We start from the raw sequence: 16,905 nt of genomic DNA, 5'->3' as shown, positions 1-16,905 counted from the left end.
TTTGTTTTTATCACTGATCGTTTTGGCGTCGCGACGCCTTAAAAGTGTAATTTTTAGTTAATTGTGAGGGTTTGTAATATCAACCCCTAATTTAATTTTTTTTCAATATAAATGTGTTAATAATATCTCAGTTGTCATTTTAGATTCAATGCAAATTGTCTTCAAAATTTGAGAAAAAATGCTGTTTTATCAAGTTATTTTCCAATTTCATTACGTCAAAATTAGGAACTACGTTTACACCCATCTGTCAACATCTTGTGTCACAAATGACATCTATCCTTTGGCTCGCTTTAGATTGTAACAAAAGTCTTAATTGGTGAAATTGTCGCTTTGTCGATGTTAATTAACGATTTCTGGTGTCCATAAAGTGCAACATGCCCGTGTTAATCAAAATTAACCTTTATAAGAGTGAATGAAGTGACTTGTGAAATTTTGGTGTAAACGTAGTTTGCCGCTGCGCTGTCAGAATTTTGAAAACTAACTTGATAAAACAGCGTTTTTTTCGCAATTTTTAAACACAATTTGCATTAGATTTAAAATAAAAACTCAGATATTTCTATCACAGTTATGTTGGAAAAAAATTGAATTCGCGAATATTTCCGCAAAAACTCGAAAATGGCTAAAAATTATATTTCTTAGACGTCGCGACGCCAACCAAACTGTGATAAAAAAAATTTTATTATATAATTTTTTAATTTTGACGTAATGAAATTAAAGTAACTTGATAAAACAGCATTTTTTTCTCAAATTTTGAAGACAATTTGCATTGAATCTAAAATGACAACTGAGATATTTTTAACACATTTATATTGAAAAAAAATTAAATTAGGGGTTGATATTACAAACCCTCACAATTAACTAAAAATTACACTTTTAAGGCGTCGCGACGCCAAAACGATCAGTGATAAAAACAAATTTTTGCGTCAGCTTCTAGAGCTTTGTCAACTGTGAGCGTATGCAAATTTTCAAAATTTAATCTTTAAAATTAAAGACGATTTTGTGGGTGGACACAAGTGTTGCCGGACCCTGTATATTATCTAAAACTTGAAAATGGTATAACTGATGTAAAATTAATTATGATTGTTTAAAAATGCGTATATTCGGCAACTTATCAAAATTTTTCTTTATATCTTTGCGAAAAGTGTGAAAAAAATGAAAAATCTACACTCAATAAAAAATCCCAGATGAGTCAGTTTATTGAAACTCGGTTAGTACTTGTAAATCAAGAAAACAATCAAAGTTATAATCGCATTTTATTACAAAATTTCCCATTGACCATCAAAATTAATAGTTTACATCTACAGTATTTATATTCTGCTTATCATTTTATCAGTGTAGGTAATTTGCTTTGTTTATTACAATAGATATGAATAGTTACCCAACTGTTCATTATAATATTTTATAAAAAAATATGTTTTGAACTAAAGTAAAAGTGTTTGTAGAAAAACAGACTAATGGGACGTTACTTGTTATAGTCGACTTCTTATCGAATTTTGAAATATGTATTGTCGTAAACATTCTACGTAGGTACATATTTTAAATAATACTTCAACATAATGGAGTGTAAATGGCGCAATAAAACTTTTTTTTATTTATATCTACAGTTTAAAAATATATTAATCTAATGTGGAATTTTGTTATCAAACTAAAAATTCAACATATGTGTGTATAGGTATGTACCTAAAACTCTTCTATGTGGAGTAAATCAGTTTAGAAGTACCAAAGTTCATGCAAATATTGAGTAGATAACCAAAAGCAACACAATTATTAAAACTGTCTAGAAAGGTGTCAAAATTTGAGGCTAATACGGTAGATACGACCTTAAGGGCTGTTTTACTGAAACTAAATTAAGTATTTAATAATGTTAAGTTGCCATGTGACTTCTTTTTTCAACAATCGTCAAATTAGTTCCAAGAATAATCTAATTGCATAAAATGATTCTGCAAAGCGGACTTAAATTTGCAATAAAAGAGTTTTTTAAATTTTTTATAAACTATCGAAAATACTACAACTGCATATAGTGTATCTACCCTCAAAGCTTCCGAATCAGTTCTATCTTGACAGGTTGTTTATCTTCACATTATTGTTTATTTATTGGCATTATTAGATATAATCCAAAGAATGGATTATCATCATTTTGATTTAATCGAGATGCACAATTGCACACCCCAAAATCATATTTGCCAGATACGAAACCGTCCGCCCTCCCTTTTAACTCCAAAGCCCCACTTTTCAGCGCGATAATTTTATTAAACGTTGACCTTTACTGCTGTAGATAAGAAGTTTCCAAACATGAGGAACAATAAAACCTATAAAATTTAAATAGATGAGTATCGTTGTTGTGCGACGCCGATTTCTAATAAAAATATGAAGACATCGCGCAGAAAGCGTCAGTGACCCAACACCTGTTGCGCGGTGTGCACCGCGCGCGTAATCGTCTCTTTAACAATACTTTCCTGTTTTTAAATAACGGATACTTTTGGCAGTATTTACTAAACTACTTATAGTTACCTTTTCGACTGTTGTTATTTATAGTTATTTATCCCGTCAAAACATTCCGATAGTTTATATTTAAAATGCAGCAACACGTGAACGGAATCGAAATGGAAAAGAAAATTCCGACCGATGAACATTTGGAGCCACCAACAGGTAAATATTTTTTTCACCTAGATTTATTATCATCTTATTAATGTTTTCGACACATTGTTTTACAATTTAAAATTTAGGCTTATTTTGTTAGTTTGAAAACAAGACCACATTATTATCCAATTTAGGCTTTAGACAAAAGGTTGAACATGTTCCAAATTAATTGTTTTTAGAGTCCGTAAGCTAGCATAATACCAAGGTCAGGTTTCCGGTCTTTCACCATGATGGTATTTTGCTATGTTAATAAATATAATTCTATTAAACGCTTTGCTCATCGCCGCGGTACAGTAACCGAATACAATGTTTGAGGCTATTCAATTAGATTTGTGTTCACGCTTTTCATTAGATTTTTTTCTGCTTACTTCTACGTGATAAATAAAAGAAAAAACGGAATTTCTCGCACTTGGCCCTTGACTAAACGGGTCCCAGCACTAATGAGCACCTGTACCGTACCAAATTATTATCAATTGTTACTAACTGTGGGCCAGTTCAAAATTGGTCTTGGAAATACATACTAATGTGTAAGATTTCCATTAAAGACTGATTGACGTAAATTGTGGATATTAGTATTCGAAGTACTCTCTAACCATACAACCGCTGTATTCAGTGGTCATTAAGTCGCAAAACGAATCTGCAATTTAATTAAATAAATCCATGCGTGTTTTTACCTAGACATGGATTTTGTTGTAATTCTCGACAATAAGCCTTGACCCCTCTATCTAAAATTTGACTTGAAATTGTGATGACGTAATACAGCTGTAACGAGCAACAAGAATGAATTCCTTGAATTATATAATTCCAAATGAATTCAAGTCTGGTTGCATTTTTTAAAAATATTTTTTGCGAGTCTTTTGCCAAAACAAGTTTTGGAAGATGTTCTGAAATAACAGTTGAAGGTCTGGAAATGTACGTAAAAAATTTCTGAAACATTATTAACTGAAATGGTATGCGGGAATAACTTCACTTTCTTGAAATAATGACAAGATAAGGAACATAACATAATTTGAGCTTCGTCAAACTACGTTGATTACTGTCATATTATTTTTTAAGAATTTTGAAAACTTGACTTGCTATGTCGACGAAATTATCAACAAATTTGTCGCAATTCAGTTCAAACATTGAAGAAAATCAGCACATTAGCACATTACCGTCCACATTTCGTCGCGTTAAGTAGCGATTATAGTATAATCCCTTAAATATTTTTCAGGTCGTTTGTAAATGATTAGTTTGATTAGATATCTAGACTTAACTTCTTAACATATCCTAACAGATACGATTTCAAAATAGTTTCAAATTTTATCTGCAGATCTTCAATACGATGCTCTTAGTTAAATATTACTGGAAAACAAATCTCCATAAACAAAATTGTAAATTTTTTAAACACGTGCTTATACATACATTCATGTAATCTTTTTTCGATATTGCTTTAATCTTTAGTATACTCAAAAAAATAAAATTAAGATGCTGGTTTTGGTTGAAAGTAAAAGTCGATAGATACATTTATAGTATCTGTTTGCAGCCTTTGTATCTATGAGTATTTAATATTGTTAAAATCTACCATACCTAAAGAAGTTTGTTCTTATATTAAATTTTATTTTTCAGAAGCCGGTCATAATAGAATATGTATCATGGCTCTCATTAACTTAATTGACACAGCATTATTTGACATTGTACAACATATTTTTATAATGTTATCCCCAGACAAGGTAGAAATAAAAGCAACAATAGAAAAAAATGTCACCACGGAACCTCCTTGATATTCAAGTAAACCGCAAAACATTCAAAAACGTTTTATCTCATAATTACTACTGTTTCTACATCCTATTTCAATCCGATAATTAAAAATGTGACAATACTATCCTCTGGTAGATTAAAAAAAACTCACATACTCGTAGCTCGGGAAAACATTTTTGAATCCTTGAAATGAAATTCAAGAATGAAAAATCACCGGAGAAAGCGTAAATAATAAATTCAAGGTAAAAGTTTGCGAAATAAATTCCTAACTAAATTATTGTCACACTGCAGTAGTGATTTAATTTCTATTCAAACTTTTTGTGTATACAAATCATTGAATTTAATGGTGGCGATAATTTGAAATCAGGAAATCGATTGATAAGAAAGAGGTCAAACGTTTGTTTCCCAGAAACATTACGCTCGGAATCGCATTTTGAAATGATTAATGAAGCGGAGCATTACAGTGTCAGATGTTTATTTCAAAATGTACATTTTTTTTATTACTTTTTAATCTAGACATTAACAACTTTCTTGTTACTCTGATCTTGATCATTTTTGAGATATTTTAATACATTACTAGTATTAACTACTTGCATGGTAGGTTTTTTGATTTTAAATCAAACATTTTTAATTATTGTTCTATTTTTGTACAACCTGAAGCCGTTTTTTTTCTATACGAACTATCTAACAATAAGTAGAGGATATGAACTTACGTTATCACCACTCCAGTGATAACAAAGTAGGAGCTAGTAATTTTTATGGTTGCTGGGACCTTAAAATGACAACAATACCAAGCATGACATGTTTTGCCATTACTTACTATTAAAAAAAAATAATTTGTAGGTAGATAGTTAACTAGCTAACAATAGAAATTCTTTAGTTCTGGTGCAAAATTGTCAATGTACCGAGCAAACAATTACGCGTAGTTGCATGTCCGAATAATGCGCTAAATCTTAATACTGTTAATTTAAAATCCCACTTTGTTTATAGTTTAAAGACGTTAGCAAATAAATTCTAGAATAACGAAAAACCCTCGTAATAATCAAATGTCTATAAAGTCGTGATAACAATTTTTGTTTAAAAATGTTTTTTTTTTGTTAAAAACATGTCTGTATGCAACAAACAATACAGAGTTTAATGAAACAATAGATATAATAAATCTTCCAATCTTTATCATCTGATAACTGGAATATTTGATGTTATACAGAATATAGACAACCAGAAGTGCAACACTTAAAGAAAGTTATCAGGTTATTAGCATATTACTACAGAGATTTTTTTTCTTATTTTAATTTATTTCCAAAATATGCGTTAATGTTCTAAAAGTGTCTCTTTGGAATGTTGATTAAATCTTTCTACTCCTCGAAAGTCCGTCATAAAGCGCGGGTTGGTGAGTCATCCCGACTTATTCGAGAAGGTCTGCCTTATAGAAGTTTCGAAAGTTAATCAAAATAACTGTTAATTACGTTAATACGTCAAGTGAAATTTCCAGACAGATTGATCTGTTTTTTTTCCATTCATATCAGTACGGAAGAACAAAGTGTATGAAAGATACGGTATTGTTCCGATAAGAATTGGTGATGGGTAAATTTCAGTTTTATTTTTGATTACAATAACACCCACCTTTGGCAATAAACAGAAAATCGATTGCCCGAAGTGGCGGTTTCCACTCATAGAGTGATCAAAGGTGCAATCCAGCCAGTTGGACTACTGTAAGGGTTTTTATTGGAATTAATCCAGCCGTTCGAGAACGTCACATATTCTATCGTGCATGTGCCAGAATTAAAAATAAAGCAAATAGGTAGAAAAATTAGACCTATTAATCTTCCTGCTAATCTCACCGCAATCAATTTTAAATGCGACGGAAGTAATAAAAGGTCAATTATTCTTCAGATATTGAGGAAGAATTTTCATATCAATGGAATTATTTAATTTGTTTAAAAAACTTGCTAAAATGTGAAAATTGTATCAATGTATCAAAAATGATCGACAAGAAAGGAATTCATGTGTACGCAACCAAGAATACATTTGGTATCGTAGCGATGTTATCCATTCGTCTTATCTTCTTAGCTGTTGCTAGGTGCAAAGCAGGTTACATTTTACCGTTGACGTTCATAATAAACACAAAAATTAACATCTAACGAAATGTTTAAATGAATATTTTGCACTTCGTAAAGCCTGCAAAAGTTTTTTGTGAAATATATTTTTTATGTTATTATACATGATACATTATAACTATAATTCTGCGTAGATAATTTTCCTACATAATGGGTTTATAATGCTACAAGAATTAAAACAATTTTATCTGCATAAGCGGTAAACTAGTTTAAATTGTGCAAGAGATAATTAAGACTAAGCGATAATCTTGACAATATGATAATGATAACCAAAATGTAAACATTTAAATTATTCATACACATTAATGACATTCACAGACTTTGAAACACAAAATTTTTTGTATAAAAAAATTCGATAACACCGGTCGACACGATTTTTGTCTTCGGCTTTTGAATGTCAAATATTGGCTTCTTCTGCGTTACTAATAAAGAGAAAATTTTTTTTTATCAAACTTTGTTGTTGTAGAAACTAGAGCAATTTTTCACATTTTGAAGAAAAATGATTGATTTTATTATAAAATACAATCAAATTTTTTTTTGCTGAACATCGGAGTCTTTTAACTTCAAGAATAATGATTAGTAAAAGTTCAAAAATGAGCATTTTTAAGGATTTTTTATGCTTGTAATTTTTGGTATTCACCCCAAATGTAATCTCCCATCATATGTATATTGTCAATTTTAAAAAAATCATTTTATATAGGAGTATTTCTTAAAATCTTCAAAATTTACTTATCGACATAAAACACACAAAAGCAAACTTTAGAAGCTAAGAATGTATATTTTAGTGTTTTTCGATACTTAACATCAGAATTTGTACATTAAAACAAAAAGACAGAATTTTTTTTTGTGTAATTCAAGTATTTTTGGTTGCAGACCATCAAACAAACAAAGTATAATTTTTCCTAAGATTTCCAAGAGTTGACTATTTAGATTATAATTTAAATTAACTGTTAAACTGGTTTTGTTAAGTCATTGTTTGAATGTTCATGTCATACATGTACCTGTCGTGTCTCAAATTACACATTGTACTTTTGACTGATATGACTCATGCGTGACCAAAGTGTGATAATTACTTAAAAATTAGTGACTAGTAAATTCAGTTCGTATTATTGAACCCCATCTGTTTTTTGTTATCTTCAATCTTTGAAATTTAAGAAAATGTATTTACATGAAATAAAGTAATGATTTTTTTAGTAGATTTGACCTCGATATCGTATCACAAAGTATACATGATAATTCTAATGATGGTTGCTAATTAATATTCATACTTAACCATATGTACTTAACTACATATTTCTTTTAGTTTTCTAGTCTGATAATGATAAATATAGGTATTGCTTATGTATAGTACAAAAAATGAAAAACTGGTATCCAAGGTCTAAAATTTTTCAGTGAAGTTATGAAACTAATAATAATATAAATTAATCTCATTGTTGAACACATTTTTCTGGATATAGCATAAAACCAGATCTTGTGAGATACAATCTGTTGATATGTATCAATTATGTATTATGAATGAATACGATACGAGATAATTTTTAAGATCTAGAATGACGTGAATAAAAACTAAATTTTAAAAGTCATCTCCACATGACATGTTGTGCAATTTTATTTTACTTCTAAAGAAATGCTGAGAAACAAAAAAATGTAAATGTAAATTTTGGTATCTTCAAGAATCTTTTGTCTTCTAGTCTTCTGCGGATTTTTTGCATCTTTTTGTTTTAAAATTTCATTTTGAATTAGAGTATATTATTATTATGTTCATTTTTAGGATTTTTGTGTGATGAAAGTTTCTTGATTTGTTATTTCCCTTTGATTCTATAGTTATTATACCTAGAATTTCAAACTTTTCCAGATTCTTTAAATGTTTCAAATTGTAAATAAAATTGGCAAACTCAGCTTGCATCGACATGTGGAGTGCTATTATGTAAGTTCAAGGGAACGTCAAACAAAAGTTTTACACTTGAACCATTACTACGTAAAAGTTTGACTATTAATAAAAAATGATGCTCCGAGTTAAATTAGAATAAGTAGAGAACAAAAATGACATTTGCCAACATATTTCAGTTTCTCCTAAAGCAGCAGTGTTGCATTAATTTAAACTACACGAAATTAGGATCAAAAGCGTGCCTAACTTTCAGCAAAGTTCTTTTTAAGAATAATATTTTTGTGTAAACTGTGGTATATACTTTCAAAACTTAATTTTGATTGTAAAATTGCTTTTTTTCAAATCCAGATACAAATTTATTGGAAAGAGCTCTTCGAAAAAGAGACGGTTTTTTTTGGAAAAATGATTATAATTTCGGCGGGAAACACGTCAACAGTTCAGGGTTCAAAGTATTAAGATCACTATCGCAAATGTTTGGGATTACCAAAGTAATGATTTTATGGAATTCGAATCGTGCAACAATATTTGTGTTAGTGTATGAAAACCACGGAATTATTTTTGTTTGCCGAGATGTTTCACAATTTCAAAGTTCAGGATTAACATGTTTAAATTACTCTAATTACAACAAAAACAAACATCAGTCATACTTATGTCGGAGTATTGTGTAATAAGAAATTCCTTAGAATCTGACATTAAAACAGCGCAGCCATAAGCATTTTTTCATAAATCGCCCGCGACTTTTCAAGTTTTTAACATGCGCTTCTGCTACTGCGCTAAACCAGCCCACTAATTTTTTTCCCTCTATACTTATCGGTATCGGTTCGTCAGTTCGGCGAGCTCTCGAATTCTCTTCATCCTCGTGTACGCTGATAAAAAGTGACACCGACTTTGGGTTGTTAACATTGTCCAATAACAACTCCAAGAAACACGTCTCGTAAAAAAGTAGTGAATAGTGTTGCACCGGTTACGAGTTAAGTGCCGAAGTTTAAAAGTTCGCAAACAGAAACTATTATGAACGTTTGATTATGATTTTTATTTTTAAACCATTTCTTGATTTATTAAAAATTGTTTCATCGCGAAAGCGGAAGCGGCTGAAGTTGTGAAGATTCTACAAATTAAAAAGTGCATTTCCGCCACGCCATTTAAATTAGGATTTATTTTTGGCGCCGACTTTTTATCGAGCTAATTTAGTATTTTCTTCGCGTTTTTATCGTTTTTAACGTCCATCATCGAAAATGTACTGTAATTTCGTCTGATTAGTGTATGATTCGGTGAAGTCGTCTTGTACTTTAGTGTAAATTAAATTAGAAAAATGAAAGGCAACGCGACAAACGGAGCCCACAACGGCACAAGATACACGGCGGTGTTCGACCAAGACAACCACAATGGGGAAATCGAAAAGAAGAAGACAGGTAAAAACGCTCATCGTATTTTTGGCTCGATTCGCATTTTCTAAAACCACGTGCTCCACGTGCGGCATGTGCTGACTTTACCTCCATTCCGATCCAAGTTGGCTCGGCTTACCACGCATGCTAAAATTAAGCTTCGACGAACTTGCGCGGGTTTTTTAAAATCATTTAGCAATCATTGGAAATTTCTTGTTTACGAGGAGCTTATCGCTTATCTGTTGACTTGTGTTTTCTAATATCGTACAATGGATAATTCAGACAGCGGGAAAAATCAGGCAATTGTCGCATGTGCAGTTGTGAAATTATGACGCCATGCCAATGCGAAAAAAAAAACCTTGACTAACTCCAATTTAGGACATTTTTACGATTATCTATAATCAATATTTTAGAAAAATTATGTTTGACTGTGTATGTAATCTAGTCTAGAAAAACAGATTGAAAGATTAGACATCTATCATTTCAAGGATTCATGGAAAGTTATTACCAATAACTTGTTCAAACAAATATTCCTCTTTTTAGAACTTAAGTTTTCGGCAAGTTATTGTTTATTCACATCCAATGCCGAGTTGCAATAACATGACCACTGGTTCAAAGTTCAATAATTTGTTTCTAACACTGCAATAAAATCAACCGATAAACACGTCTATTTTTATTCTTTTAATTACTCCTGCAATTACAGTCTTCTATGAAAGTCATTTTGGAGTGTAATGACAGGACAATCATATCATTACCAATTGTCTTCGTCACTATTCAGATAAAAATTTCTGTTAAAGATTGCAGATAGTAATAGTTGAATGATTTTCACGATTGTATCACTGGAAATAGATCAAATAAATGCTAACCGACTTATTTCGCACGATTAGTCTGAGTAAAGGTCATTTCGTTTTAACAGTACGTAATAAATTTGATGACTCACACCACATAATATAAAATAACGTAAAGTGAACATTAACGTTGAAGTGAATAAAAGATAGCGTGATCAAGAGACGACGAAAACGTGAAACAATTACGTCAGTTTTCTGATTTCATGATAGGATTAGAAGGGGCCTAGCGAGGTGGTTAACGATTTTCCATCATCAAAATCAGTAAAAAATTTCGTTACTGGTTTATTTTGAGAGCAGTGGGTACATTTGTAGACTTCCATTTATTTTATTTCGGTTACGTGAAAATTTTATTTTCGTCAATAATTTGAACTCATTTCGTACAATGTAGGTACGATTTATTATCAAAGGATTTGGGTCTAGGATGCAGTCATAATTTCTGGAAGACTTGAACAGGGATTTCATGTTCTTAAAAATAAGTTCATGAACTCTGGTAGGTCATAAGATTTGGCACGGTTTGTTGTTTTTGCCTTCTCTTCATTCGAATGTTTAAATTTTCCGATCTAGACTGAATCATATTCTGATAAATTTGCCGCGTGTTTCCTCTCGGAAATGGTTAAAATAGAGCGGTAACGTGGTTTATTTCAAGAGTTATTTGTTTTTCATTAGTGCCAAAAGAGGTGGAAACCGATTGTCTGAGGTTTAATTAAATTGCAGTAAAAACATTCATCCCGTTAAGAAAATGTATGCATAAATTATTAGTATGCTTAACTTATTTGAAGAGATCTGTTGAGAAATAGATAAATATTAAACCTGAATTGTAACTCGAAAAAACTGGAAAAATTTTTTTTGGTCACTTGCCCAGAGTTGAATCCACAATAAATATAATCTTAGACACAGTAAAAACACAGACGATTTAAATTTTATTTTTTTTCCTGTTATCTCGTACAACTAGGTCAGAGTATTTCAACCCTTGTTTAATCTAGAGGACACTCTTTACGCAACATTTAATTGTGTCGTAAATAGCAATAAGTGTAAACAGAGAAATCGTCCTCAAATTAACCATTTCAAAAAATTTGCGCCGTCGATTCTGTCGGTGATTGAACATCAAGTTAATCAATTGTTATGGGTCGGTTATAATTTGACGAATTTTGGTTTAATTAGCTTAGTAACTAATGGCGCAATATTCGAAAATTCTGCATTAATTTTGACACAAATCTGATTGTTCTACAGGAAACAGCATTGACAAATTAATTCATGTGACATATCTGATTAATAGCGATAAATGCCCATAATTAATACCAAATTTAGTGCGGCAAACAGGAAATAATGAAGAATGGTAACCTTGTCTTCTATTAATGTGAAAAACAGCAAGTATCAAGTTAACCAGAACGAATAACTTGCATCCGAATGTTTTTTGCTAATCAACACTAAAACTAGCCAATCTTGTTAGCAGAGATGTTTTCCAACCCGCAGGGAGCAATTCAAACAGAACTCAAAAAATACGATCTATTTATTTAAACTACTTTTTTCTTGTCATGGTTTGTCCAATTATGGAACAATTGCGGAGTTTGCAGACTCCTTTAGAAGTGCCGACAGCACGTAGCTTGATTACATATTTGGTTGTACGAGATCCGCACTGTTCATGTCAACAAGTGGATTGTTTAGAAAACAGTCAGTTTTCAAAACATCTTTATCGTCTTAAATTACGAACTCTTTTGTACAGCTAATATTATTCTTTTGTTGCAGGATGGTTTGGCACAAGACATTTCGTAACTTTCATGCTCTTCCTCGGAATGGCAAATGCTTACGTTATGAGGACCAACATGTCGGTGGCAATCGTGGCTATGGTTAACCATAGTGCCATTGACGCACAGCATAGCAGTTCCAACGAACCAATTGATACTGAATGTGGGGAAGTAATATGGGTAAGTAAATCAAACATTTAATAGCTGATCAAAAAGTGGTCAAAATCTATAAAAGCAACCTACATGATCAATTTCGCAGTTATTTTTACCGTTTTTGTCGTTCTAGTCAAATGCAACCCATTCTGACGGTGACGGAACATTTATCTGGGAAACGGACCTCCAAGGCTACATCCTGAGCTCCTTCTTCTACGGTTACGTTATAACGCAGATTCCTTTTGGAATCCTGGCAAAACGTTATGGTAACATCTACTTCCTTGGAATTGGAATGCTCATCAATTCTATATTCGGATTGCTGGTACCTTTATCCGCCAACATGGGTATCTGGTGGTTAATAGCCGTGAGATTCATTCAAGGCCTCGGAGAGGTGAGTAGATGATTGTCACAAGTACAAAGTGAGATAACACATTTTTGTTGTTTTTTTTTGTTTTCGTTTGGCTTGGCTCAGTAAAACAAAAATGGTGTTTTCCTCTCACTTTCGTACCTTGTATAGGTTTTCAACTATACCTTTCTGGTCAGGGCCCTATTGTCCCATGCACACACGCTCTTCTGGCAAAATGGATCCCTCCTAACGAGAGAAGTCGAATGGGTGCTTTCGTTTATGCAGGTATATTTTTCTGCAGTTCTGAAAAAGAGACAGTATGATATTATGGCGTAAAGTACGAGACGGTATGTGGTTTGAATCTGAGTTAGCAGTAGTAAACAGTTTGATAAAGTTCAAGTTTGTGTGCGAACAGACATTCATCCAATTTAATTTTCTGAACCATTTGACTGTTGGGTGCCCAGGTATACAGGTGTTTCATCTAACTTTTTCTCTAAAAATTCTATTTCGGTTTTTCTGTTCTCTACACATTTCATTTTTTCTTTGCTAAGCTTAATTTTCCACGAAAAATTCAATCAGATTTCTGTATATGGTCACCACGTGTACATACTCAAAAATATGCCTTCCAATTAAAACAACCAATAAAAGTAGAAACATTTTGCAGCGTTGAAGTTTTTGTCTCTCCGTGTGCACCTCTGAAGAGAGGCACTGTTGGGTAACAATTTTACAATTTTTGTCGTGTTACATAACATCGTATCGTGAAGAGAAGTTAGTATTTATGGCATAGCTTGAAAACAATATTTTTTCCGTGGTTATCGAACGATGATAAACATAAATTTATTTTTAGGCTTTATATCGTTAATATTTTTGGAATGACGAATATGACGTTAGTAGCACCGGAAATTTATGTAATGTCTGCAAAAATGTACACGAATTTCATAAATGTTGCTTTCGATTTGTGCTGTCACTGTAATCAAAATTCTTATCATCCATAATGATCACTATTTTGTTTTTTACTAAACAGAAAGCAAACATTGCACGGTCGTTGAAATAAAAAGAGAGTACTTGCTATTTGATAACAGTAATAATAATGAACGATACAAAAACAAAAACAGGAAAAACGCATTGTTAGATTTATGGATTTCTTTCTATGTATAAAAACTTGTTACACAACTTGAATGCACGTTCCACAAGAATGCATGTATTTTGTCAAATTGTGCTAAATTTTGACCAGCAGAATATTGAAAATTCACTTCTTTAGTAAGTCAGTAAGTTATCGGAAGACATTGTAAAACGCCTCGATCTAATTTTGAAATAGACATAATTTTAATGTCCATCCATTTTGCGTTTCTTCGTGTACCTACCGATATTGCCTTCTTGAAATCAACTTGCGATAGCAAGAGCTTGTGTCGTTTTGACTTGTATGCATATTTTTTCAAGGCAAGAAAGAGGGAGTGCGCATCCTTCTACCAAACTTGATTTAACTTGTATTTTTTGTTCATAGGAGCACAATTTGGCACAGTCATATCGATGCCACTAAGTGGTTTACTGTCTGCATCCTCCGTTGGTTGGCCTTCTATATTCTACGTGTTTGGTGCTGTGGGCACAGTTTGGTGCATTGCCTTTTTAATTTGGATTTATGAAGATCCTGAGCACAATCCGAAAATAAGTATAGATGAAAAGAAATATATTCAAAGATCTCTCGGAAACATTGATAGTACACAGGTAATATCATGTTTGTTGTAATTAGCATTTTGTGACGAGTTTTGTTGCAAAATTACAGATTCCACCAATCCCCTGGAAATCAATTGTAAAATCTCTACCATTCTGGGCTATATTATTAGCTCATATGGGTCACAATTATGGTTACGAAACCTTGATGACGGAATTACCGACATACATGAAACAAGTTTTACATTTCAGTATTAAAGATGTAAGTTGTATTCAAATCACAAAGTCTTGGTTCTTATGCTTTTTTATTATTAGAACGGATTTCTCTCAGCCCTACCATATTTAGCCATGTGGCTATTTTCCATCTTTATTAGCCATGTTGCTGATTGGCTGTTGACCAGACCTGCCTTCACACATACAATCGTCCGGAAATTAATCAACGGAATAGGTAACTTTTTTTTGTCCCCAGTACCACAAAATTTTACCATGAACACTTGTAGGTCAATACGGTCCTGCGATAGCTCTTGTTGCCGCGTCCTTCACTGGTTGTGATCGCTGGCTCACTGTTGCTATCCTCACCATCGGAGTAGGTCTGAATGGTGGAATCTATTCAGGATTCAAAGTGAATCACTTGGATATCTCTCCACAATTCGCAGGAATCCTCATGTCTTTCACCAATTGTTTGGCAAACCTTGCAGGATTGTTAGCCCCAATTTACGCTGGAAACGTTGTTGTGGGAACGGTAATCCTTAAACTCCTTCCTTACCTAGACTTTTAACTAATATGTGTTATTTTACAGCCTAGTCAAGCAAAGTGGCGTATTGTATTTATAACCGCTGCCGGTGTCTACGCAGCTTGTTGTACTTTCTATGTATTGTTCGGTTCTGGCGAACGACAACCGTGGGATCCAGAACCAGAAAAGAAAAAAGAAACAGAGAGTGAACCGGAAGTTGTGACAACGGGTGCTTGAATGACTAGACAATTAAGTTGTGATATTTTATGATTGCAGCTATTAACTTATTTCAGCTGGTAATACCTTATCTGTCAAATAGTTTAGCTATGAATACCAAGTAGCAAGCAATACTCTTAAATCTTTTTTAAATAATTATATGTGATCTACAAAGTTTGAATTTTAGTATGATAACTACGAATTTCATACTTTAATAAAAATAAACGTTGATATCTCTAAACATTGTTTGACTTCAGAAAAATCGGTGTTAAAAATATTTTTGAAGAATTGTTGATTTGATACAGTGAGTTTAATAGTAATTTTGTTATAATTTTAAACAAATAAACAAACATTTCTGAAACTCTGAAGTCTTATTTCGCTTGAAACTACTACTAGGAATTCCGATATTGTATGACAGAGAAATTTATTATTGATCACAACTTTTATTTACGATCGTTTGTGGTGCTTTATAAAAGAGATTATGAACCACTTTTATTTGCTTATGGCAATCCATCACGATCAAGTGGACACCTTCAATAAGACATGTGCTATAGCACAAATCAAATTGAGTTCTTAGTATCATCATATAGTCTCTGAAATGTCGGCACAAATCCCGATCACATTTTATTTGTACATCACATTCCAGTAAATTGGACAGTAGGAAGTATTTTCCACTTGACAAGTAAAAATAGTTGCGGGTAATCCAGGGGTTATCTCATTCATTCAAATGCCTCACGAAACATACGATTTCCTGTTATCATTATGGAATAACCCTCACAATCAATCAAAAGTATACACTGTTGTCATTTTAATGAATGAACGACTAATGAGCGCGTTTCATTATCAGAGCATAACGAGAAATTAATTTCTCCGTGCTCATGAGAACTGATGACATGACTTACAACAGGATTTTTTTGTGAATAATAGGTAAACAAAATTGACGGATTTATTGTTGTGTTTTCGGTCACACAATTTATATCTTTAATCGATTTTTGATAAGCAGTTTTTAATCAGTACACAGATATTTTCACTGGGTTTTTAACACGGATTTGTTTTTTGAGGTTGGTCCAGTGTGTTCTGAAAGCTTGTTTGAACCACCGTTGACCGATAACTGACTTTGCTTATCAATCGTACAAATTTTTCAACGGAATATTATTCTTTCGGGATTTTCCCAAAATCGTTGTATGGATGATAACGATGTTGACAACACTTCCATTTAACTTTATCTTCTCAACCCTATGGGGAGCAAGTGGGTACTGGGTTTAATAACTTCTTTTTGTGTTATAGAAATAATAAGTAATAGTAACAGCGAAGTATTCATTATCGAACCTAAACGAAAAAGTTGTTCGATAGATGTGGCAGGCGATGGTTGCAGTTTCATCTCATTCATTTCTAATTCTCTCTAGTCGCTATTCTTGTACTT

General features: G+C 32.3%; 1 protein-coding gene across 2 annotated transcripts; it reads left to right on the top strand.

Moving 5' to 3' along the window:
* The first annotated feature begins 2,372 nt into the window (after positions 1–2,372).
* Picot (putative inorganic phosphate cotransporter protein picot) lies at positions 2,373–15,843 on the top strand. 2 transcript variants are annotated; one of them, XM_088030959.1, is made up of 9 exons: positions 2,373–2,649; positions 12,365–12,543; positions 12,650–12,907; positions 13,060–13,147; positions 14,367–14,587; positions 14,646–14,795; positions 14,849–14,981; positions 15,034–15,275; positions 15,333–15,843. In XM_088030959.1, exons 1-9 carry the CDS (start codon positions 2,577–2,579, stop codon positions 15,501–15,503), a joined length of 1,515 nt encoding a protein of 504 aa, XP_087887085.1. In that variant the 5' UTR covers positions 2,373–2,576; the 3' UTR covers positions 15,504–15,843. The 2 variants fall into 2 exon arrangements, with proteins under 2 accessions (XP_087887085.1, XP_087887083.1); XM_088030957.1 differs by lacking the exon at positions 2,373–2,649 and adding an exon at positions 9,028–9,797.
* Positions 15,844–16,905: the final 1,062 nt, after the last annotated feature.

This window comes from Gnatocerus cornutus, chromosome 2 (assembly GCF_029298725.1).
Source record: "Gnatocerus cornutus isolate USDA-ARS CGAHR chromosome 2, icGnaCorn1.1, whole genome shotgun sequence".
NCBI lineage: Eukaryota > Metazoa > Arthropoda > Insecta > Coleoptera > Tenebrionidae > Gnatocerus > Gnatocerus cornutus.
The sequence above is the reverse complement of the archived record's forward strand: the minus strand, read 5'-3'. Positions and strand labels throughout refer to the sequence as shown.

Bases quoted from the DNA above. Each gene is read 5' to 3' on its own strand.
- Picot (XM_088030957.1), top strand. From the start codon at position 9,698: ATGAAAGGCAACGCGACAAACGGAGCCCACAACGGCACAAGATACACG. The intron at 9,798-12,364 runs GTAAAAACGCTC...CTTTTGTTGCAG, and splicing joins AATCGAAAAGAAGAAGACAG to GATGGTTTGGCACAAGACAT. The intron at 12,544-12,649 runs GTAAGTAAATCA...TTGTCGTTCTAG, and splicing joins AATGTGGGGAAGTAATATGG to TCAAATGCAACCCATTCTGA.